The sequence below is a fragment of the Ictalurus punctatus genome, chromosome 22 (genome assembly GCF_001660625.3).
Source record: "Ictalurus punctatus breed USDA103 chromosome 22, Coco_2.0, whole genome shotgun sequence".
NCBI lineage: Eukaryota > Metazoa > Chordata > Actinopteri > Siluriformes > Ictaluridae > Ictalurus > Ictalurus punctatus.
Window position 1 is genome coordinate 7,315,234 of NC_030437.2, and position 26,028 is coordinate 7,341,261.

The 26,028-nt window shown below is 41.1% G+C and overlaps 1 protein-coding gene across 5 annotated transcripts in view; it reads left to right on the forward strand.

Moving 5' to 3' along the window:
* mctp1a (multiple C2 domains, transmembrane 1a) overlaps window positions 1–26,028 on the forward strand; it is a 152,516-nt gene that overhangs the window by 81,333 nt on the left and 45,155 nt on the right. For all 5 annotated transcript variants that reach the window (XM_047149795.2, XM_047149796.2, XM_017451442.3 and 2 more), the window contains 9 exons: window positions 4,074–4,238; window positions 5,536–5,666; window positions 8,369–8,555; window positions 15,530–15,623; window positions 19,187–19,289; window positions 20,334–20,436; window positions 20,909–21,010; window positions 21,411–21,485; window positions 25,042–25,161. In XM_047149795.2, the coding sequence (XP_047005751.1) occupies window positions 4,074–4,238; window positions 5,536–5,666; window positions 8,369–8,555; window positions 15,530–15,623; window positions 19,187–19,289; window positions 20,334–20,436; window positions 20,909–21,010; window positions 21,411–21,485; window positions 25,042–25,161 (1,080 nt within the window). The remainder of the gene's footprint in view (window positions 1–4,073; window positions 4,239–5,535; window positions 5,667–8,368; window positions 8,556–15,529; window positions 15,624–19,186; window positions 19,290–20,333; window positions 20,437–20,908; window positions 21,011–21,410; window positions 21,486–25,041; window positions 25,162–26,028) is intronic.

A 26,028-nucleotide genomic window follows, 5' to 3' on the forward strand; every position in this document is an offset into this window, starting at 1 on the left:
GTATTTAATCGCGTTCTAATTATTTCTCATCAGCATTAAAGTTGTTCATAAAGTGTCAGATTTGATATTTTGTTGTAGGTCTATTGAGTCCTTTTGGGTAGAAAAAATGTTTTTCATTTTTTTCTCTTTAGACTGAAAACTGAATCTGCCGTTTTAACCATTTTCTAGAATTTTTTTGGGGTGAGATCTGTAATAAATTTTCTAAACTGATATTAAGCATATACTTGTCTAAGGTAAGGTGAGCATACATGAATAGATTTTGTTTAACGTGACTGAAAGCGAGGGACCTGTGTGAAAGGAAAGCACATGAGATGGGGAAGGGTGCGAGGCTTTTAGGAGCGATCTGTGAATACTGGCGTGTTTAGATCATTCCGCATTCACATGTCAGTTGGCTCGTCTCTAGGTTTACTGGGGAGAAAAAGATTGCTCTTTTGGTGTATTTTGAGTGTTAACTCCTGCACGTGTTCTCCAGTGTTTTGTGGAGAGAAAGATTGGCAGGTCTGGTAATAAAGTATAAGCTGTGATAAACGTCTCTGGATATCATGGCAACATAAAATCATGTACGGACGATATCATTATATCACACAGGCCTAGTTTACACTCATCCGCATACTGTTATAGATCCGTGATATAGGTCAGTTCTAAATACACCGATCAGCCAAAACATTAAAACCTCTGAGAAGTGAATAACATCGATTATCTCGTGTTACAGAGCATCAGGACCTCCGTTTAACGTCTCAAAGACTGCTGTTTTTACAATATAGTGTCCCCGTCACTATGCTGGGGCATTAGGACCCACACAGCAGCAACCTTGTTTTCCCTGGGAGGTCTCCCATCCAGGTACTGGCCAGCCTCAACCCTGCTTAGCTTCAGTGGGCAACTAGGTGAGAACTTCAGGGAGATATGGCTCTGGCAGTGGTTCGTATCTTCAAAAAGTGGTCCAAAGAAGGACAACCGGTGCACCAGCGACAGGGTTATGGGCACCCAAGGCTACCCTGTCTGGTCCGATCCCACAGAAGAGCTACTGTTGCACAAATTGCTGAAAGGGTCAGTGCTGGATCTGATAGTAAGGTGTCAGAACACACAGTGCATTGCAGCTTGCTGTGTATGGGGCTGTGTAGCTGCAGAGTGGTCGGAGTGCCCATGCTGATTCCTGTCCCCCGCCATTTCTTTACATCATGACAGCCGGGTATGTGGCACTAGGATGCACTACGGGAAGAAGGCAAGTCGCAGAGGCAGTATGCTTCTCTGGGTAATGTTCTGCTGGGAAACCTTGCATCCTGGCAATCGTGTGGATGTTACCTTGACATGCACCACCTACCTAAACATTGTTGCAGACCACGTACATCCCTTCATGGTAAGGGTATTCCCTAATGGCGTTGGATTCTTTCAGGAGGATAATGCGTCCTGCCACACTGTAAAAACTGTTCAGGAACGGTTTGAGGAACATTACAAAGAGCTCAAGGTGTTGACTTGGCCTCCAAATTCCCCAGATCTCAATCCGATCGAGCATCTGTGGATGTTCTAATCAAACGAGTCTGATTCATGGAGGCCCCACCTCACAACTTACAGGACATAAAGGATCTGCTCCTAACGTCTTGGTGCCAGATACCACAGCACACCTTCAGAGGTCTTGTGGAGTCCGTGCCTCGACGGGTCCGAGCTGTTGGACCTACACCGGTGGTTTTAATGTTATGGCTGATCGGTGTGTATAACTATATGAATGTAAAATTTCATTCAAATCACTGCTCAGTTATTCGCCACTTGCACATAAAGCGAGAGAATATGACCGTGTAAAAGAAAAGCCATGTCATGGTGCGCAGGTTCGAGGTGTACTTGTACTTTTGAAAAAGGTTTTAAAGAGCCCATTTTATACCAGCTTGGTTTTTACTCTCATGCAGATAGAATACATTTCCAATCAAATATAGTGCAACTAACGAACCCATTTTACACCAGAAGAGAGGTTGCGTATGTGACGCGTTATAACCTCTGCAGTTTTTCACTTCGCACAACACTTTACACCAGATCACCGCCCTCACACGGAGCAATCATTTCTGTACTTTAACAACCGCGTTATTAAATATAAATGCAAGTGGCTGTACCGATCGACAGATTAAGCTGACGTTTAATAAAGTTTTCACCTCTCAGTCCTGTTGCTGCAGGGCCTCAAAGAAATAATCCAATCTGAGAGGTCTTACAACCTGTAATAAATGAAATGTTAAGAGTATTTTTAGGTATAAGATGTGTTGACACTTTAGACAGTATATTGCAGCAACTACGAAAGTAAAGCTAATCCTTCTCTTTTTTTTTTTTCTTTTTTCATTTTTGCTACAGTGGCATGCAAAGCCGAGTTGCTTCCTTCTTTTGTCTTCCTCCTTTGTTCATTTGCCATTTTTACTACAGCGGCATGCAAAGCTGAGCTGCTTTTCTTTCTTTCTTTTTTTTCTTGAAGATGGTTTATACACGTGTACCGTGCACGCTGTGGCAACGTTGATTCCTTTCAATCTTTTACGTCGTCCATCACAGATCTAGTGCTGTGAATGGACTAGCATGCGCTCGTCTGAGGCTTGTCTAAGTGTAACTGCATGTATCTGTACATAACGTGGTAGAAATGCATGTCCTTCTTGAGCATGCCTTGCTTATTGATAAAGAAAGCGTGTCTTTCTGTTTACGTTGAGTACGCAGACACTGAAACCGAGCTTTAGACGGTAATGAATGCGTATTGAGTTTGGTCCGCTCATCAGCTGTGTGCTAGTTATTTTTTGCACTGGGGCAAACTAGCTCCTGTTAAAGCTTCCTTGAAATTTCGGAAAGGAATTAAAACATGAAAGTTTGCCTTCGCCATTCGAGAAACGACACCCTGCTGAAACCCGTCTTTGAAGCTCTAAACTGGGCCACGTCGGGTGGGTCTCGGGAATACTGGAACATTGCGAATGCTAACTACATCCACACCTCTCCCTTTACTCCTGGGTGCCTGTGTATCTATTTATACACCCCATCTCTCTTTCATGAAGTGCTGTAAACGGTGCACTCAGTAAACGCAAACCAAGCAAGATTTGTAATTATGATGCAGCTCCGAAATTAAGACTTTCACTCTAACCTTAATATCGGCGCGCAGGAAAACGCAGAGATTGTGAGATTCTCTAAAGTAACGCTAATGTTAGCACAGCCAGCTCATCTGCTCGTAATTTACATTCGGGGTTTTTTTCCCCCCTACTAAAAAACCATGGTTTGACAAACTGTTTTGCTGGCTTTTTTTTTTTTCTTCACGTAAGAGTGTCGGCATCAATTTGAACGACAATTATTTCAGCACAAATACTTTTAATTGCAACCTTCAGCTGTTTTTTTTAAAATAATTTTTTATATGTGCAATTAGCATCGCAGAAGATCCGATGCTGCATTCTCGTGTTTGGTTTTGGCAGGAAGCCCTCTTGGCTTTCTGGCTGCTGGAGTGAAACTAATACAGATTGGGACTTTACGGTGTCTCTGCTAGAGTCAGCACGTTAAACTCTAATGTCTGGAGAGAAAGGCATTAGCCGCTTGCTCCCAACATCAGAGCTGTGTGTTTTTCCAGGGAAGTGTTTGTACAGTTGAATGAAATGCACTTCAAACAAATGCCATGATAATGAGGCCTCCAAATTAGGCACAGAAACTGAGACATAGTTGTTCTATACAGTACGAATGTGTTTGATTAATCATTCCTGATTGTCTTACTTTTTTTGCTAGTAGAGCAGTAAATAGACGTTCAGAAATGCAGCTCGGTTCGGACACAAACAATGCTTGTCTCTCTGTAGTCATTTCAGACAGAAAAGCATGACGTCTTCAATACCAGTGTGTTAGAGAAATACACTTGAGGTGCTAGTGATGGACGTGTTGGTTGCTGTTATGCCTGTGTGTACGGTATTTGTGTGTTGTGTAATGAACATGCATCTTAGTTTGGCAATGGCAAATTTTCTTTTGCATCCATTTCCATGGTTCTATATGTGCACATAGGATTTGAATGAGTAATCGTGTGTGTGTGTGTGTGTGTGTGTGTGTGTGTGTGTGTGTGTGTGTGTGTGTTGAATTGGCAGTACCAGAGTCTGAGGTTATCAGACGTCCACAAGAAATCCCAGCTGTGGAGAGGAATTGTCAGCATCAGTTTAATCGAGGGTCGTAACCTCCAGCCAATGGACGCTAATGGCTTGAGTGACCCGTACGCCAAATTCAGAATGGGCCACCAGAAGTACAAAAGCAAGGTATTGTATTGGACCGAAAAATATTTCTGACTCTATGGCAAACGCTTCACAATCATGGGTAAAATAATAAACAGTATTTTTGCTCTGTTGCAAAAGTTTGCACCCCGTCATGCTCACGATTTTTAAACGGAAAATGAAAATATGTCTGTTTTATAATGGGCTATAAAACGTACAATTCCAGTTGCTAAATAAATAAATGGATTCAAATAGAGCAAAGAGCAGGGGTGTCTAACCTACAGCAAATTAAAATAATTTCCTCTGAGTACTCTGGTTTCCTCCTCCAGTCCAAGGCCGTGCACTGTAGGTCGATTGGCATCTCTAAATTGTCCATAGTGTATGAAAGGGTGTGTGAGTGTGCCCTGCGATGGGTGACCCGTCTAGTGTGACCCCTGCCTTGTGCCCTGAGTTCCACTGGGATAGTCTCCATGATCCCCCATGACCCTGTGTATGATAAGCCGTATGGAGGATGGACGGATGATGTTATTCACCTGTAGAGGTGATGTTATTCACCTCTAAATAGATTTTCTTTTATCCGGCCCACTTGACATTGGACTGAATGTAATGTGGCCTGTTACCCAAAACTGATTTGACACCCTTGCTCAAGAATGAGGAAAACTAAGTAAGAACTTTGTATAATTGATCTAAAAAACGTTTGCGACTTTTTATATTATCAGGGAAAGGGGAAAAGTGGAAATAGGCCGGTCTGAATCACCCTAATTAGGCACTTATAGCACACAATATGTTTGTCTCACAGCCGATACGAACACTGTCTGATATGAACTGTAAGACTAATACAGTCTTAGAGTAACTAGCACTCATTTACAGTCTGATTAAGATCTGAGAGTTAAGGTCTAATTAATAGGTATTTGATTTTGCACTTAATCTTCTTTATTTAATTATCCATAGTACGCAAACTGTAATATAACGTAAAGAGAAAATCCATGTGCTCAAAAAGAAAAAAAATTTCAAGTGGCAGCGTAGCTTTCATATTCGCTTTATTATAGCTAATGAATGAAATGAATAGCAAAAACAATACGCTGGGACTGTGAGGACTTGAAACAATGTTAACTGTGATTTAGCTAAGCTTACCCATATTGCAGTCAATTATGTGTAATTAATTGAGGAATTCAAAAATCACGGCCGTGATTAAAATACGATGAATTGTGCAGTTGTTCAGTCGGGTCCATATAACGAAGGCATAATTAAGATTTGATGTCGCTGTTGTACGAGTTCACGTAAACCTGCCTCGTAATTAGAAGGTTTCTTTTTTTCATTTTACTACTCGTTTCTTTTACAGACAATACACAAAACGCTGAACCCTCAGTGGAGAGAACAGTTTGATTTCCATTTGTACGACGAGGGAGGCGGCTTTATAGACATCACTGTGTGGGACAGAGACGCCGGCAAGAGAGACGACTTCATGGGCAGGTGGGTCATGTGGTCACGGTTGTCTCTGATAGCATGCACAGGCCAGGTGGTTAGTTGCATTCAGCGGACGTGATGCAGATTGTTTTCATCCATTGTATCGTACTACATTCGCTACCATATCGGTATCTAGCAAGATTACATTGTGGTCATTAAAAACACACAAGCAGATGGTCAGTTTTTTCTTAAAATGAGATCTTATACAGTTTCTTTACCCTTCACATTTTATTTACTCGGAGGCACTTTGGCTTAGTGGTTAGCACGTTTGCCTCACACCTCCAGGTCCGAATCCCACCTCCACACTGTGTGCACGGAGTTTGCATGTTCTCCCCGTGCTTCAGGGGTTTCCTCCGGGTGCTCCGGGTTCCGCTCCCAGTCCAAAGACACGTGTTGTCGGAAGATTGGTATTTCCAAATTGTCAGTAGTGTGTGAATGGGTGTGTGATTGTGCCCTGCGATGGGTAGACACCCCATCAAGGGTGTCCCTCGCGTTATGCCCCGAGTTCCCTGGGATAAGCTCCATTCTCCCTGCGACCCTGTGTAGGATAAGTGGCATGGAAAATGGTTGGGTTTTACTTGCTCTTTATTTTTTGACGGTGGAGATTTTCAAGTGGAAAATTCTACTTTCTTTCCAGATTTGAGCAAAATGAATTATTTTTGAAGTACTCGTGGTGGGTTGGCAGAAGGTTATTGTTATCAGCAAATTTCAAAAGTTTTCTGGAGTCCACACTCTTTCAGGCCACTTAAAAAGAAGGTCTTAATGGTGTATAGTGATGCCAGAACATGATGCTTTAGACATTTTACTGGTTTGACTCCAGAGAAAGCATCAAAATGTATCGATTTAAATAGAGCATCCATTTAGGAGATGCTTTTTCTTGCAAATAAAACCGTCAGAGCAGCTGTAAAATGTGAAACCGGGACGGCGGGGGCGGGGATTAGTCAGTTTACTTAGACATTTTTGGAAACGATGAAATGCAGAATTATGAATTATGCTGTTTTCATTAAATGCATACAAGCAGAATTACAGATTGATCTTATCTAGAATACTAAGAGAGAATTCAGTAAGCTGTGAACTGATTGTTGTGTTTGGCAGTTTTAAGACACAGTAATATGGTCCTACACATGCCATGCCTCGAACCCTGACACTCTTACATTAAGTGTGAGAGACAAGAGAGCTAATGGCTAAGGGAAGTGTGGAATGAGGTAGAGGAATTTACCGAGGAGCTTGTCTTTTCCCCACACTCCGCCTTGTGCACGTTGGCTTTCACAGACATGGCGTGTCTAAATGGGTTCGCTTGCCACTCTCGTAATTGGCTGTGCCCCCCCCCCCCCCCCCCCCCCCCCTTCCTTAAATACTTATCTTCTTCAGTCCTCTCACTGGACTATCTGGTCTGTTACTGATATTCACATTAAGTCCTCGTGCAGCCAGGTTCGGCTTTCCATTACACACACCACACACACTATGGCCGGCCAGGTCAGGTGCTCATGCAGGACTATGAGCTTGTCACTTCACTGGAGGCAATGAGAGAGCGCAGGGACATGGGGAGTGAAAGTGTCAAATGGTTTTCTCTTTCGTTCTCATCTTTCTTAAAAAGTCTTGATTTGACTGAGATTACATTTAACTCGATTTTATTCAAGTTGTCAAAAAAAAAAAAAAGGGATTTTATCCTCCAATACAATCCTTAGACCAAACAATGTGGCATGGGCTGTCGGGTGTTCTCCCAGTTCTCTGCTATTGAGACTGTGTTTAGTGCAGCAGCGTTTGGTAACACTGAATCAAAAAGCACTACTTTTAACCAACTCCGTGTAGAGTTTACATTCTGACTGCTAGCAGAGAATTTGCTGTGAAGATTCTGTAAGATGATGATGTCTAGAAGTATTGAAGAAGGTTAGACTGTAACCTAAAGACTCGAACACTTGGGTCTATGCAAATAATCGAAAACATATTGAAGGTTGTAATACAAATAAATGCAGCTTTTCATGTTAGCGTCTGTTATATCATGGTATTGTTATTATCATCAAGAAAATCAGACCCTGTCTCACCAAACAGGCTACACAGCTACTAGTCCAGGCTCTTATCATATCAAAACTGGACTACTGCAATGCACTACTCTCGGTCCTCCCGGCCAGCTCCATCAAAACCCTTCAGATGATTCAGAATGCAGCAGCACGCCTCGTCTTCAACCAGAGCCCAAAAGGACCCGTGTCACACCCCTCTCCATCTCCCTCCGCTGGCTTCCTGTAGCCGCTCGTATCAAATTCAAGGCCTTGATGCTCACGTACAAGACCTTGTCTGGAACAGCACCCTCCTACCTCAACACTCTCCTGAAGGCTTACGTTCCCTCACGCAATCTGCGATCGGTTAATGACTGACGCTTAGTAGAGCCTACTCAGCGTGGCTCAAGGTCCCTTTCCAGAACCTTCACACTAACCGTCCCTCAGTGGTGGAATGAACTTCCAACCTCAATCCGGACCAAGAATCTGTCACTATCTTCAAAAAACAGCTAAAGACCCACCTCTTCCGTGAGCACGTAACTAACCCCTAAAAAAAACAAAAAAAAACAAACACACCTTACTCTGCTAAATGAATGAATGTAAATGTAATGTAAATGTATTGTAATGTGACTCAGGCTGTGCCTAGTATATTTGTGCTGAGGATAATGACATTAATACCAATATGTGTGTGTGTGTGTGTTTGCGTACCAGGTGTCAGGTGGATCTCTCTCTCTTGTCTAAAGAGTGCACGCACAAGCTGGACCTGCCGCTGGAGGAGGGCGAGGGCATGCTGGTGCTACTGGTCACCCTCACCGCTTCAGCCGCCGTCTCCATCTCAGACCTTTCTGTCAACATGCTTGACGACCCACAAGAGAGGAGAGGGATTCTGCACAGATATGTAAGCGTAAACGAGCTCGTCTAAGAATGCAGATCGATTTAAATTTCACAGAAGTGTGAATTTTGGGTCAGAATTACTACAGCAGGTTAACACGATCACAATTACAGGAGCCTGAAAGCACCGTTTTTAACATAACTGCGAGAAATAACTGAATAAAACGTACGTACTGTTATGGAAAAAAATACTGTCGGGTGGTGTGATGTGATGTGATATGATGTGGCCCATTTAATGTCCTTGCCAACCTCTCTGTTTTTTCTCTTTTTTGAAGTTAATAATACACAGTTTGGCATGTTACAGAGAAACAGGAAGTCCTCTGTCCTGAAGACTCTCCATTAGCAGAAAAAAGTACTGTTACAAAGCACTGACACTGGAGACTCCTTCCATAAAAAAAAAAATATAAGAAATTTAAAACGTTTTAGAACAAGCCCATAAATGTAAACCTGCATGTGCTTTGCAATCCACGTTACTGTCAGAGCTGCTGTAATAAAAATACTGAAAATTAAGCGACACTTAACCGATCGGATTTGGGAATTGAGCAGATATAAAAATGTAAACGAATGCCATATGTCCATAACGAATACTGTATACCGATTCATCCTCCCTGTTTAGATATATTGTTCTATATATTTTGCTTGTGGGTTGAACTGTGTCCCTGTTGGCGCCGAGTTCTCAGACCTGGCAGCACCTCAATGATGTGACCTCCTTTTCAAAGGCGCTCAACCTCTGGGGGCCGCAGATTGGTTCAGGCCTGGAGAGCCTTGGGCCTCTTTGCTCTCTGAAGAGTGGGATGAGGAGAGGAGAGGAGTGCGAGAGAGGGAGAAGGAGAGGAGCTGATTGTGGTAGAGAGTGTAGGAGGAGAGGGGGAGAAACAGTGCTGTGACAGGCTCTTTTGAGGCTGGGTTTGCTGTTGAAAGGCTAGGACTGAAAGGGCCTACTGTCCTGTGTGAGGGCCTTTGGCCCTCTGTGGCCCCAGGGCCCTGCAGCCCTCCAGCCTGTACAATAGTCTCAGCCTGTTGCTTTGTCTTTGGCCTGTTAACCCTTCACTCGCTGCCATTTGCGGCTCTCTGCCACCTCTTTACATGCCAAAAGCAGGGGACAGAGTTGAAATAAAAAGGGGCACATCACGCTGCTAACCGCCTCTGATGCATCTGCTCTTGGGTATAATGGCACACATGAAGCCCTTGAATTTTTCAGCTTAAAGGCTCTGTCTCACAGTTGCTTTCACAAGGACACCATAATCCTCTAGCTAGGTGTCCTAGCTACTGTCAGATGGGAGAGCATGGGAGGCATTTTCTACTCTTAATTCTACTTTAACTCCGAGTCGTTTTTATATGTTGTGTTTGATCGCCAATGGAAATGTTTCACAGGCCAGACGGCAGGTGGCTGACCCACATTACTTAATATAAAAGGCTAGCAGTTGTGCGCTAAACACCTCCGCAGTGTCCTTACGCTCCCACAGGGGGGAGCTCTTAGACCGATAATGGTGGAAAATCCAGATCTCTTCAAGAATAGGAGAGAGGCAGGCCATGGGTGAGGAGCTGGGGAGGGGTAGGTGTGCAAAATGAAAAGAAAAGCTATTTCACCTTTTCGCTAAACCCCCCCCCCCTCCTCCCACCCCGGTAAAGGATAGACGTTTTGACTCCCTCATTCCCATTCTTGCTCTCAGTTTTCTCCCCCTTTATCGTCCTCCTGCCCTCTCTCGCTGCATCTACGCATTCATTAGCACCCTAGCCTGCAGTCTGATGGGGAGATATGCTGGGCTAGTGATGGGAGGGAGGACAGTGGATTTAAAATAGGGACTTTAATTTGTTCCCACTATTAACATATTTCCTTTTCTCTGCTTGTCACTCTTTCAGAGTAAGGAATTTAATAAAGATGTACCTTATCTAGTTGGGCAGATAACATGAAGTGTTGGTGTTAATGCTGCACAATGCTGCTTAAACAGATCTCTCTGTGTGTTGTAGAGAAAAACCGAAGGTATGGGGAGAGCTAAGCTTCAAACGCTTTTTACCTTTCTATCAACATAAAATCAGATGGCCACATGAATTAAAGTGCCTTAATACAGTCGAACGCAGACCCATTGCTGATGTCTACCATGCAAAGAAAGCAGTTATAGTTGAGGGGGGGTGGGCGGTGTAGGGAGACGTGGATGGGGATGCTTTGAAGCCGCAGATGCTCTCTGCAGAAACTGTAGCCGTCTGCAACCGTGAAGGGGTGTGGGGGGTTGGGGTGGCCGCGCTAGCGCGAAACGCAATTAAATCTCTTAATGCAGCTTCTCCGTGGCTTCACGTACATCATTAAAGTGGCAAAGGCATATCAGATGACTTTCAGCTGTTTGCATATGGGATGAGCGGGGCTGGGCGGCTGAGTGCCTCATCACCTTGTATTAATGGTCTAGAAGCAGGATGAAGATGTCTGCTTGCTAAAAGGCTTTCCACCTGTCATCCTGCAGTCACGTCACACCTCAGACGCTTTCATTTAGGGTTCAGTGTGGAACAGACACAGCACACCTGAGGATTCGCTGAGAGTCTGGAGCCTCTTTATTGTTGAAAGGATTTCAATTTTGTTTTCATATGATTTTATTATTATAATTTTTTTTGCTGTTTGGAATTTGGAGGCCATTACATAAAAAAAAAAGTTATATAAAGGCCTACAAATATGACAGTAATATTTATATCATGATAAATAGGCCTACACTTTAAAATAAAAATAAAAGTATACTTGTTTTTTTATACATTAAATAACTTGTAATAATTTATGTTGCTTGTTATGCTTCAAAAACATTAAGATAAGCATTTAAAACACTTTATTATTGAAAATAAGGTAAATAGGGCATTATTACCATAAATAAAACACATACCAAAGTTACGGTTTGTTTATTGGTGATACTTGTGATAAGATCTAGCTGCTAGTTTTTATAAATATCTGACTTCTTAAGATTATTAAGAATTATTATTAATTTTCTTAAGAAAATTTTTCATAATACAGAGTCGTGCGTGCCATTAGCACTTGTATAACAGTGATGGTTCCCAGTAATTTCAACGAATTTTTAAAAATGTGATATATATATATATATATATATATATATATATAATGTGTATATATATGTGTATATATGTGTATATATGTGTGTATATATGTGTGTATATATGTGTATATATATATGTATATATGTATGTATATATATATATATATATATATATATATATATATATATATATATATATATATATATGTGTGTGTGTGTATATGTATATATATGTATATATATATATATATGTGTATGTGTTATATAGACATACATACATGCATACATATCTATATATATGTGTGTGTATGTATGTATGTATGTATATATATATATATATATATATATATTATTGTTATGTATATATATACTGTGTCTATGTGTATATATAGTTGTTTTTTTTTGTTTTTTTTTTTTTAATGTAGTACTGCTCTTAGCAAACTTTAACCTTGTGATTTTTTTTTTTTTTTTTTTTTTAACGTCTCGGGATATTTTTTGCCATTTCGCTCACCCGTCCGCTTCTACAAAAGAGTTCTTAAATCTGTTTTAAGAACAACCCCTTGAGGAAAAGCTCGATAGCGCGTACAGTCAGAAAGTTGATCCCATAAGAAGAGCTCGTACAGAAAAGACGCCGTATTTCCTGATATGTGTTTTTCCTGATAAGAGAAGGTGCAGCTTCGCTCCATGGCTGTTGTTGTAAGCAGACAGGAATTATGCATTTTAATAAGGGAAGGCGAGAGAGTGGGGGACTCGCGTTTAATGGACGTTAATGGGCGTCAGGGCCAGGGTGACCTCTGCTCAAGTGGTGGCACCCGATTCCACACTCGTCCTGTCTCTCTCTTTAAAATCAGAGCGTGGACAAATGCACTGGAGTGTGGGTGTGTGTGGGGAGAGAGAGAGAGAGAGAGAGAGAGAGAGAGAGAGAGAGAGAGAGAGAGAGAGAGAGGGAGGAAGAGAGGACGTAGAAGGAAAGAGCAAAGAAAGGAAAGTAGGAGTGAGGTGAAGGAGGGGGGGAAGCTGTTAGCATTCCATTTTTATTATGACATTTCACAGTCATCCGATTTAATGTCCCCTGACCGGATTGTCCGGCAGGAGACGGTGGGCTTGAAATGTTATTTAGAGCATTGATAAAAGGTGAGCGGCTGCGAGATGACAGCAAGTCATAAGGCTCGGCACGGTGACATTCATTTTCTCCACAACAGAGATGGAATAAGACGTCACAGTGACAAGCTGTCAGTCAAGCCACAGCCCCGCCGCCTTCCCCTCCCCCAGCTTTTGGTCCACACTTTCTAACACAATTCTCTGTGTGTATGTGTATACTGTATACACATATATGTCTGTGTGTGTGTGTGTGTGTGTGTGTCCCACTTCCTGTCATGTCCACATACCCCCCCATAATCGGATTGAACCTGTGTCCGCCTATAAGAGTTTTCCCGTCTCTTCAGTCGTCTATAGAAGGATAATAAATTCCTCTGCTGTGCAAATGCACCTGCCTTTCTAATGTTTTTTTTTTTTTCTCCCCCCCACCATGATAATCATAAATAACAAGCAATCTGAAGGGCAATTACGTATTAAAACGTTGGAGAGGATGCAGTGAAGGAAATTTCATTTTTTCCCCCACATAACTTTCTCATCCGCTATCAGAGGTTTCGGACAATAATATCGGCAATAAGAGTCGAAGCAGCTGGAGTTTATAATGAATTAAATCTGTCGTCCAGCCGTGACTTGAAAAAGTCAAATTATTATTGCTCCTCTGCGCGCGCGTGTGTGTGTGTGGAGAAGGAGGTTATTGCCAGACAGAAAAATAAATTGAAGTGAAGTACGTTTGCCCCGATTTAAAAGCCAAACCAGATGATATGGCCTTTATTTTTTATTTATTTTTTTTTGTTGCACACGTGAATGTGTGTGAACAGCAGAAGATTGTCCCTAACTTTTGGACCATTAGGTTGCCGTGACGTCCATGTATGTTTTTAATTTATATATGTAGATGGATGGAGGAGAGTTCTCTTTTCAAGTGGATGTAGACTTTGTATCTAGCTGCCCCAACACCCCCCCCACACACACACACCAGCGAGCAGAGGAAAGTGTTCTGTCTCTATCTAACATCCAGCACGATTCAGCACTTGTTTCATCACTACATGTCAGCCCTCTTAATGTTCCAATGGACACACAAAGGAGCAGTTAAGAAGCATTATGCTGTCTGAATGAATGGCTTTTATCTGGACCAGTGCTATTAGCCCTCTCATAAATCATAAGTCTTAAAGACGCTCGGCTTTGAACAGTTTAACCCTTTGAAAGTCTGTCATTCGCCACGGCGTCTAATGGACTAGGTGGAACAGGATGGGATCATGATTGATAGATGGAAGGCTGTTATGTAGGTGGCTCGAATGGGCTCCATCTGTTACAAAACAGTCGATATTTCACAATGCATAGATACATATATGTAGGTCTAGAATTATAGCGGCAGAATTATCGGCACCCTTGGTAAGACGTATAAAATAAAAGTTCTTTAAAAAAAAACGCCATTGCTGTAAACGAATGTAATCTCACGCTGAATGTACAAGAGAAATTTCACCTCTAATTAAAGTAGTTATTTTAAGGAAGGAAAAAAAACCCTTTGTTAAAATTTTTTTAAATTTTTTTTTTTTCTTACCAAAACCATGTCAAAATTATTGGCACCCCAGCATGTATTACTTTGCGCAGTCTTGCTGTGTTGCTGCATGTTGTCCTGTCATGCTTGATGGGAAACTACCGAGAGGTAATCTGAGATCAGTCCTCGATACAGAATCTCGCCAGACCCCGCAGGGTTCTAGCTCCAGGTTTTGTGTGGATTTTATCGACATGGGTTTTCATTGCTGAATCCAACCTCAACCCAGTTGAAACTTCTAGACCGATTTTTCGTTTCAAAATCTTCTGGTACTTCATGGACTACCTGTGATGCCATGTATCCTAACAAATTTCCCAGTGCATTTGGAGAAGGAAAAAAAAACAACAACCTCATAACCACACTCAGATCCTCCACCTGTATGGTACGTAGCAGTTAGGATTAGGTTCTTTTCTGTCTAACCATCTTCAAGAGCGTTTGTTTCCGAAACGTTCTATTTTTTTACCTCGTCTGAACTTAGAACCCAGTCCCACACAAGGTTCCAGAAGCGTCTAGCGAACACCAGGGCATGTTCGTTGGCATGGAGTTGGCATCTAATTGTAGATTCTGACTCGGCGACCCATAAGACGACGGTGCTGCCATTTTCTGCAAATCTCCAACTGTGATCCTTGGAAATATTTTTGCCCAGCCATCCTCCTCACTGTGTGTGTGGGAACAAAATATACTTGCTTCCTCCTCCAGGCAGATTCATTACAGCTGTTAGAAACGTTTCCTTCATTACTCTAACAGTGAAAACGGGCATTTTCAGGCGTGTAGATTAAAATAAAAACATTTGTGTGTTTGGAAACGTCAGCACACTTCATCCATGCGTCCTTCCATCTTCACGATGTGAATCACGATACCCCAGTGATACAGGAAGTGATAGCTGAAAGTTCCTAAACACTCAGTTGAAAGTAAAATATAAACAGAAACATGCTTCAGTTTGTCCACAAGGAATTCTAGGCTTGGGTATAATTTTAACATGCATATTTGTTAGAAAAATATTTTTGATGAGGGTTTTTTAAAAATTTATTTATTTGATTATATGTACTTCATACAAAGCCAGTCGCTGTTTACTTGAAAATTTGCAGATTTTCTGAATTTTATTGTATTTAAAAAAAAAAAAAAAAAATTGTATTTGCACTGAAATGCAACTGGTTTCGATTTGTCGCAAAACTTCATGAATGTTGATTTGAATGTGCACAAGTGCTGCTGTGTGTGGAAGATGGTGGATGTGATTAATGTATCAGAAGGAGCTCAGGCTGTCACGGTTAACCAGCTGATGCACTGTGACCCCTCCAGAGTCTGCTGAGATCCTTTCACAACATTAAAGATGTCGGTGTAGTGCAGGTGAAAGTCATCCGGGCAGAGGGACTAATGGCAGCTGATGTTACAGGTGAGGAGAGTTCCATGAACACGAACACACACACACACACACACACACACAGGAATCTCGAGCATTAGTTCCACTTTTCTCTGGTGACTGATATAAACAGCATTAGCTAGTGCAATAGCAAGAATTGAATCTTTCCTGCTCTCTACTAATATACAGAAAGCTCCGATCCGTCTGTTACGTGTCTGACACATATTTTCCCACGCTTCTTTTCCTCTTCCATTAATTCCTCCTTTTAATTAAGTCTACCGTGGACAGGCCTAGTTTCTGGCAGTACGTATTAACGAGCTGAAAAGAGATGGCAGCCGACGCAGAGCACCGTTTTTTATTCGGAGTACAAGAGACAGGGCCATTAACAAAAACACTTACCAGCAACCATCGTTTTTTCCTCCATGCTAATACCCCACTGGTACAAACCAAATATACATCTGCATGTGTGAGTGTTTCTTTTAAAAAAAAAAAAAAAAAAGGGTGAAGGAAAAGAACATTAGCAAGTCCCTTAGAAACTGCGTGACCTCCTTGCTCAAATCATTTTTCAGTCCGAGTAGGTTATATTTAAATGAAGCTATTTCTGCAGGATTATTTTGTGCCCTGTGTCTTGGAGGATTTGAATTTTTTTTCCGTTGTTGTTTTAGGAATTTGACTTTTTCTAAGAGTAAAAACCTTCATCTAAGGTTCCCTCATATAATGTTTTGTGTAATTTGTTTTAAATGTCATTTGCAGATCACCTGAATATATTTATATTAGATATACGTTTATATATCAGACTAAAAGATGAAAATCAGTGGCTCGGTATGGTACAGATTCTTCACGTTGTCTGTCTAGAGTAGACGTCGCCTTCTGTTTCTATCACAACTCAAAGTGCTGTTGGAGAGGATGAGGATGAGGACGAGCAGTGCGTTTCGAAATATATGAATAATAATGAAGGAAAGGAAGAAAGAGATGATCGCGGTAGTATCCTGAATGCTTCACACTCTTCACCTCTTCAGCATGGTCTGTCTGTTCTGCTTCTCTAGCCATCTTTAATTAAGACATGCTGGATGGTAGGAACCCTTCCAACACACACACACACACTGCTCTCTGTGACAGTTCAGCGATCTGGAGGTCCGGCTGTTACGTAGACCTCACAGCCCGGTCCGTTCTTCCCAGGAGAACCGAGGCTGCCTCAGGAGATCTGATTTCACACTGCTTTCCCGCCATAAAGCCGCTGCTCACAAACTCCTCGAGGAACCACGGCCCTCCCAGGGCCCCGCTGTCTCAATCGGCCGTGGCACAGGGTTACGGGAGATGGAACAGTGCCTCCTCTAATAGAGAGCTCAGAGAGAGAGAGAGAGGATTCGAGGGAAATCTTAACCTATTCTCATGCTCTGTTTTTACCTCACTTGCACTCCAGTGTACAACAGGCTGGTCTGCTCCCCTCACTCACTCTGTTCTTTGGTGTAATTAATTGAAGCATTTATCTGGAGTACCTCCACTCCAAACCAGCAGGATAAATGGGCAGAGTGTGTAAAACCAACAGCGTTTAGGGAGAAGGAGCTCCATTCAGTGATGCTCCTGCTGGATGGAAACATGGGCTAGGATAAATGCATGGAATTTATATTCACGAACGTGTATTTCATACTGTGCTGTTGTACAGAAATGTGCAAATCCTCCGAGGATGGCATTGTAGGTTTAATGATAAGTGTGTGTGTGTGTGTGTGTGTATATATATATATATATATATATATATATATATATATATATATATATATATATATATATATATATATATATATATATATATATATATATATATATTATAATATGTATGTATGTATGTATGTGTGTGTGTATATATATATATATGTACATGTATGTGTGTGTGTATATATATATATATATATATATATATATATATATATATATATATATATATATATATATATCTCACACACACACACACACATATATATATGCGTGTGTATATGTATCGTAAATATGCAACGTGGCAGTTTCTGTATTTCATATAAGCTGAAATATGTGTTTACGGCGGCGTATATTTGCACGTCGAATCGGAGTCAAAATGAGGTCGAACTCATGTCAGCAGCCGCTCCAAAACGAACCCGCACACGGTGTCTCGCCGGCCACACCTGGAGAGTCAAAGTTTCATCGAGGCAGAGCGTGAAATGTGCTCAGACAGCCACCTCACAAACAAGGTCAGAGTTCGTCGCCTGGGACAACCGCGTGTCATAGGAAGGACCGTGCAGGATATGGAGTTTGTCTCTACATTTTTCTGCCCATCAAATTGCATTAATTTAAGCATCCACTCCGGTCGTGCGCAGCTAAAAGCTGAAAGACGCCGGCTATGTTTAGACAGAGAAAATCAGCATGTGTGTGTACAAACAATTAGAACTGTCTAGAAGCGCTTAATTCACACATTTCTAATTTATTCAGGTTCTCTGCAGAGCACCTTAATGCGTGAACGTCATTTTTTTTTTTTTTTTTTTTTTTTGCAGTGCAAGTATTTCAAAAACTGCTGGTATATTAAAAAATTATAATAAAAAATAATAATAATCTCATGGTGTCAGTCTGTACTGTGCATAATTCATATTCACAAAGCACCACGTGTTTAATAAGCGTATTAATCATTTGAATAAAGTATACACCAACAATATGCAGACAAACAAATGATACTAATTATAGCGCTAATTTGAGCTGATGCGCAGTATAAAGGACGTTGCATTGGTTTTAGACACTGCATTTATTACAATCATGAACTTATCCAGCAGTGGCCGATCAATGAGTTCCTGAAACTGATAGGGCTTGTGACAGCCAGGACTTTCTATCGATCACAGTGACATTTATTCCGCGCGTCAACGTAAATGTCCCTGCTTTTGTAGCACCATTTTTATCAGCCCTCAAAGATCAATGGCAGTCTGGGAATTAACGCGTAGCGCATTCTTTTACTTTGTGTTGTATTGTTTGTGATGTTAGGAACCAGGAAATATTGTTTTGGGAGTACGTCATGTCTTCTGGCTCACCGTGTAAAACTCGTTTGTTCGCAGATAATGAGAATGCTCTCAGGTACAGTAGATGGTTCAAATTCGAAAGTTTTCTCGCACGGAACAGTTTTGAGCAAATTGTCAAGAAACGAAATCTGGTAATCATTATAAAGTGCTGCCTGCTATATCTTTCTGCATCAGCCCACTGTGGATGAACAACTGTGACACACTATGATTGTGTGTGTGTGTGTGTGTGTGTGTGTAGTTGTGTGAAAGAGCAGTTTTAAGGCCATGGGCAGCGCCGGAGCCGAGGCTCTTATCTACCTATGTGTAAGTCAACATATCAGTGGGACACGAGGCCCTGACACTACAGACAGGCAAAAATGAATACATCAAATCAGAGCAGCGATGATAATCATGTGTTTTAAGGGCGGGGGTGGGTATAATTTAGCCCTTCGGCCCAGCCTGCCCCGGTTTTATCAGGTAGTGAGAGTCCCTACCATTTTGCAATGCATCAGCCAGTGGATTACACCAGTCTGTAGTTGATAAAGTTAATGTGTGTGTGTGTCTGTGTGTCCCTCACAGGCAAGAGTGACCCCTTCTGTGTTGTGGAGCTCAGCAATGACCGTTTACAGACACACACCGTGTACAAGAACCTCAACCCAGAGTGGAATAAAGTCTTCACATTGTGAGTTTCTATAGGATTTTATATATATATATATATATATATATATATATATATATATATATATATATATATATATATATATATATATATACAAGAGATGTGTATATATACATCTCTATCTATACATCTCTGTATATATCTATCGATATCTATATATCTTTCTATATCTCTCTATGTATATATCTCTGTCTATATCTCTCTATATATATCGATCTATATCTCTCTCTATATATATCTCTATCTATCTATCTATTTCCAATATAAATGAAAAGACTGAAATTGCAGTTCAGTGGTCATAACTGTGTGGAAGTTTTTTTTTGTTTTGTTTTTCCTCCAGTCACAGATTAATAAATGTTACACTGTAGGCAAAATTTACATTATTCAAATAGTGCGTCTCGTCTAATATTACAGCCACATAATGAAATATTTGCTCTATATTTTAAATATAATTGTTGTATTGAAGTACAAAAAAAGAAGACAATTAAGAGCCGAAGTAGATTTAAGTCTCATATTAATTTAGTTTCATGCCCGTAGCTCTACATGGAGTTGTTAGATATAAGTACTTTTTTTTTTTTCCTTAAGGACCAAGATTAACCTAAGGATGAAATTACACCCCCTTTTGCAAGTCCAATTATTGTACAAAACAGTAATGTGCCATACATAATTTCTCATATTAGTTTGGAATTTAGAGGTTGTTCTGTCGGATGTTTTTTCATAATCTTTCAATCTGCCCGGCTGGAAATTCATTTGTGAATTCCCATAGAAAGCTGGGTAATCTAGCCTCTCCTTGGAGTGCCCGTCTCTTTAAGAATAACCTCATTTTCCTCCACTCTTTAGCCTACTTTTCAAAGATAGCATTTCACAGGGAGAATCGCGGCATCTTTTTTTAACCCTCACACAATGGAGCCTGCCACCATGGCTTTAAATAAATGTATATATTTTTTTTTCCTCCCCATGATTTCAAAGATATTCTTGAATGTTTAATATTAGTCAATGACTTCTTTTTCCATTCCCAACACGGCTCGACTTTTCTCTTTCAATCAGCAACGTGAAAGACATCCACTCCGTGCTGGAGGTTACGGTCTACGACGAAGATCGGGACCGAAGCGCTGACTTCCTCGGCAAAGTTGCTATTCCGCTGCTAAGTGTGAGTCCTGAGTCTCTTCACTCCGCGTACACTACGGACTAAATAATAATAATAATAATGATAGAGTATTCACCTAAATGAAATGGATGAATATAAGAATATTTAGTAAATAAAAGTGTTAGAATCTGCAAGAAAAAATTGCATAAGACTCTCTCTGAGAGTTTTACTCTGCTCTGAAGAGTGTGATAAAACTAAACCCCCTCCAAAAAAAAAAAAAAAAAAATCATGAAAAAAGAATGAAAGGAAAAAAAAAAAAAGCTAGAGAGCGTAATGTGTGCTCCCAGGCTGATCCCCCAGGATAGTTAATTTGTGGCTGACAGTGGTCGGGGCGTAATGAACAGGTACTTGTCAGAGCCGCCACAGTTGTTTTGGGCTCTCTGTCAGATGCAGCAGCTGGGGGTCAAAGGTCACGCGGCGAGTGTATTCAGCTGGGTATTGCCAGACAGACGGCTGTCATGTCCCTCTCCCACAGATCCAAAATGGTGAACGGAAAGCTTACGCCTTGAAAAGCAAGGAGCTGACAGGGCCAACAAAAGGGGTCATCTTTCTCGAAATAGACGTGATTTATAATGCTGTAAGTCCCTCTCTCTTTTTCTTACTCGTCCCCCTCCCGCTATCTTTCTCTTCTCTCTCTCTTTTTCTGTTCGCTCGCTTCGGCACGGCCGTTCCTGTCGTTGGAACATTGGCTGTCCCCTTCATCCTCGTTTTCTCTTTAATTACCCAAGGCTTCTCTCTTCTTAGGCTTTTGTTTGTGGGTGTCTCTCTCTCTGTGTGTGTGTCTGTGTGTGTGTGTCGTGGCCGCCATTTTAGGTGGCAGGCGCGAGAGCAGCACATGACTGTGTGGCATTGAGCGTGTGAAATGGAGGAAGAGTTACCCGATCGGCATTACTGTACTGATTGGTCTATTTGAATGTGATTTGGAAGTAAAAATGTTTTGATTTTTGTTTTGGTTATAACCTGATGTTTGTGCGTAGGTTAAAGCGGGACTTAGGACGCTGATACCCATCGAGCAGAAATATATCGAAGAAGAGCCTCGAGTTTCCAAACAGGTATCAGAAATCACTGTCATTAACACAGAGCTAATCAAAGAGTAGTGTGTGGTTGATGCACAATATAGACAGCAGTGTCTCTCTCTCTCTCTCTCTCTCTCTAACTCTCTCTCTCTCTCTCTCTCACTCTCACTCCTCTGGAGCTGGTGAATAGAAATGTCATGCTGTCAGTTGTGGGAGTGCATAAGTAGATTGGCCATCCTTTAGTTTGGCCCTCGGTGGCACCGCAGCAATGCACCTCATTGTCGGCCTGCTCAATGTGTCCCCCTCGGACAAAGAGCTGAATCGGAGGGGCTGTCCCAAATCAGACCTGTCACTGACACACACACACACACACACAGTTTGCCGCACAGTCGAAGGATTCTGAGCAGCACCGAAAAACTGCAGACTCTGCACTTTGACATTCTTTAAACTGCGGTTGTGTTCACGTGCGCGTTCACGGAAGCGCGCGTAAGAAAGACAGTTCAAGGCTCCAGGCAGAGTGCACACTTTTTCTTTCGTCCTAACTTCTGAGTTGACATCTCAGTTCTTTTGCCGTGCTTTTATATCCTCTATAATGTCATATGACGCGATTGCTTTACGTATGTAGTTTTCAGGACTTCTGTGAGTCTTATTTCACCTCTCATTTACACCTGCGTGCTCGGCCAAATAGCACGCGGAATAGCCGAGTTAAAAGGTAGCGAGGCTGAGAGTGTGACAAAGTAAATGCAGATATTTGCAATGATCAAAGCTTTGTAGCGTCGCAGCCATTATGCGACTGCAGGCGTTTCATCTTGCTAGCGACACCAGACAACAACAATTATTTCGATTTCAGACTAATTCTGAATTATGAATAATGTTCTATTGTTAAAAAGAAAAAAGGCAGCGCATTCCTCTTTTATGTCTCTAAAATATAATATAATATACTATAATATAATATATAAAATGGTATAAGCTGCCCTCTGGTTCTCTCTTGGCTGGATTCTCTGTGTGATTGAAAAGCCATTTCGACTTGGTGCAGTTTTCTGGTATTTTTCCTAGATGACAATACCATGGGACAATAGTGCTTTTCCAGTCTCTGAATATTTGCCAAAACTCGACTGGGACTTCAAAGTGTGGCTCGATTGTTTCCGTTTATTTACCTCATTTTGCATGCCAGATGCCCTGATGCAAATGGCAAAGTAACAATTGCCAAAATACACTTTATCTTCTGCTTTGTAATTTGTTTTGTATGGCATAATGAGTTCATTAATTTGTTTTCTTCATAACAATGCATATCAGATTTACAAATACTTAACACCGAACATTGTTTATACAGCACGTCTCGGAGGGTTTATTGATAAGCGGGCAAACGGAAAGTCAATCACGTTCCAGTCAAATTCCTCCTAACTAGAGCTGATCGATATGACGAAAAAATAATATCAGAAAACTGGAATGTATATATTACATAATGTATAAAGGTGAATCCCAAAAAATTACAATATCATGGAAAAGTACATTCCCCCCCCCATTATTCAATTCAAAAAGTGGAACTTTCAGATGTTCTAGATTCAGTACACATAAAGTGAAATATTTCAATACTTTTTTTTGTTTTTATCTTGATTACGGATTACAGCTCACGGGCATCAAAAATCCAGTATCTCAAAATATTAGAAGAATTTATAATACAGAAATGTCGACCTTCTGAAAAGTATGTTAATTTATGCACTCGATACTCGGTCGCAGCTCCTTTTGCATGAATTACTGCATCGATGTGGCGTCGCATGGAGACAATCAGCCTGTGGCACTGCTGAGGTGTTCTGGAAGCCCAGGTAGCTTTGATAGCGGCCTTCAGCTCGTCTGTATTGTTGGGTCTGGTGTCTCTCAGAGATTCTCTATGGGGTTCGGGTCAGGCGAGTCGGCTGGCCAATCAAGCGCAGTAATACCACGGTCAGCAAACCAATTACTAGTAGTTTTGGCACTGTGGGTAGGTACAAGTCCTGCTGGAAAAGGAAATCAGCATCTTCATAAAGCTCGTCAGCAGATGGAAGCATGAAGTGCTCTAAAATCTCCTGGTAGACGCTGCATCGACTCTCGACTTGAATCTAGAATATATGAAAGTTATACTTTTTAATTAAATTACAGAAAAAATGAACTTTTCCACAATATTCTAATTTTTGGAAATGTGTGCGCATGCATATATAATATATACACACACTCATCTATCTCTCTCTCTCTCTCTCTCTCTCTCTCTCTCTCTCTCTATATATATATATATATATATATATATATATATATATATATGTGTGTGTGTGTGTGTGTATATATAAATATATATATATATATATGTATGTATGTGTATGTATATATATGTGTGTATATATATGTGTGTGTGTGTATGTATATATATATATGTATATGTGTGTGTGTGTATATATATAAATATATATATATATATATATATATGTGTATGTGTATATATATATATGTGTGTATGTATATATCTCACAATATTATAAGTATCATGAGAACAGTGATATAGATGATCACTTATTGACTAATGACTGAATGTTGACAACAGTTATCTTTAAAGGCTGTAAATAAGGCACCTGATTATATTCTGTTTTGTAGTGGCGTGTCATGTAACCACTTTTGCCATGATTCTCATCCCGTGGAATCTGAACAGATGAGATACATGTAGTCTTCAAACTTTAAACAGACCTTTCTTTAAAAAAAAAAAAAAAAAAGTGAGAGAGAGGAAAAAAAAGCCGTGTCATCCTTTCACTAAACACACCAGAGAGGGTAAATAATCTCTGGTTATTCTCTCTACCTCTGTATCCAAGTCTCAGGTCCGATGCCTTCAGTTAAATCATTGACATGAACGCATATGATAAAGTGAAACTGAGGATCTGCTACAGAAGTGGTTTTGTGACTCTAAACCTAGAGTGCATGATCTATGGCTAGTTTTGTTTCCCATGTGATTATTTAACATGCTACTATATTATTTCTAATACTAGGTGTTTACTAAGCTGCTGTGCTGAAAGACTTTACCGCCTCTGAACACTGGCATGTCAGCTGACGACCCCTGCCTTACACCCTGCCTAACAAAATACTTTGCCTTTCTAAATGCGCGTTGATTCCACGTACCATTCCGAGCGCTTGCTTAAAACAAAACATCGATTGTAAGATCTGTTTTAATTAGTAGGACAAATATATAACATGGGAACATCTGAGAATCTTAGTTGTTTGTTGTTAGCCTGTGGGAATGAGAGACTGGAAAGTTCTCTACATGAAATATTGATGAATTCATTTATAAGTAAGCAAAACTTTATTAATGCTGGTAAGTAGTCGAGTATAGGTGAAATAACACCTTCAGTCATGTCATATGGTTTATTAGTTTTGATTTATTAGCTTTGTGTCATGATGCTCTTCACCTCCACCTTGTCCATTATTTTCTTTCATAAATCTGGACCATTTCTTAGATATGCACCAGCCCTAGATTGGATATGAACGTTGTTTGCCTTGTTTGTTTGGCTTGCTTCGTCTGTCAAATAGGTTCGAATGTAACACATGATTGACACGTGTCTCTCTTCCTCAGTTGCTACTGCAGAACTTTAACCGAGTGCGGCGCTGCTTCATGTTCCTCATTAACACTGGCTGCTACATCAACAGCTGCTTCGAGTGGGAGTCTCCTCAGAGGAGCATCTGTGCCTTGCTCGTAAGGACCCTTACACACACACACACACACACACACACACACACACACACACTGTTACAGGCCTTGAGGTACTGGAATGCCATGCAGAGTGAAGTAAAGTGTGCCAGGTATTAGACCAGTGATGATCCAGAAGCTTCTGTTCCTGGCTTTCACTCACATAACCATTTCCTGTTTTTTTTTTCTCAGATCACACCAGTTTTTGCAAACTCACCAGTGAAACTGTGTATTTATCCGCGTCCAGTCAGGGTGCAGGCTGTCTCTGTGAATCTCACACTACACAGTGAACAGGATGTATAATTGGACAGCTGAGCTGTCTTTTAAAGGACACCTTCTCTTAAGCGTGCTGTGTGACTGAATGCTAACAGGACGGTCGTGCTAATCCTGCTCTGTGGCACCGCATAATATGCGTCAGGATCTGTCCATCGTGGCGTTAACGTGTCTTTAAGGACTGCTGTGTCGACCGTTAACATTTGCCGCTTGACACATTTTAATTTCGCTACAGTTTAGAAGGGGCGATCCGCATCGATTTGTTAACATTTAAGTTCAACATTTTCTGATGACGCTTTCTCGTCCGTTAAAGGCGAGGATGGGGGGAGGGAGGGGAGAGGGGGGGGCGGTACATGAATGAAAATGCCAGAGAGAGAAATGTCAAGAGAGTGTGCTAAAAAACAGGAGGTCACACCTGCTTCTTCGCTGATGTTTAGATGATATTTAACACACAAAAAAAAATAATAAAAGATGTTTGCATGGTGATTCGAACCATTTTGTCTTCAAGGCAGGTCTGTTTTTGACGAAATGCAAGTCCAAAAAATGGGAAGGGGGAGGGAGGAAGGGGGGATGGGGCTGCAGGGGGGATATGGCAAACAA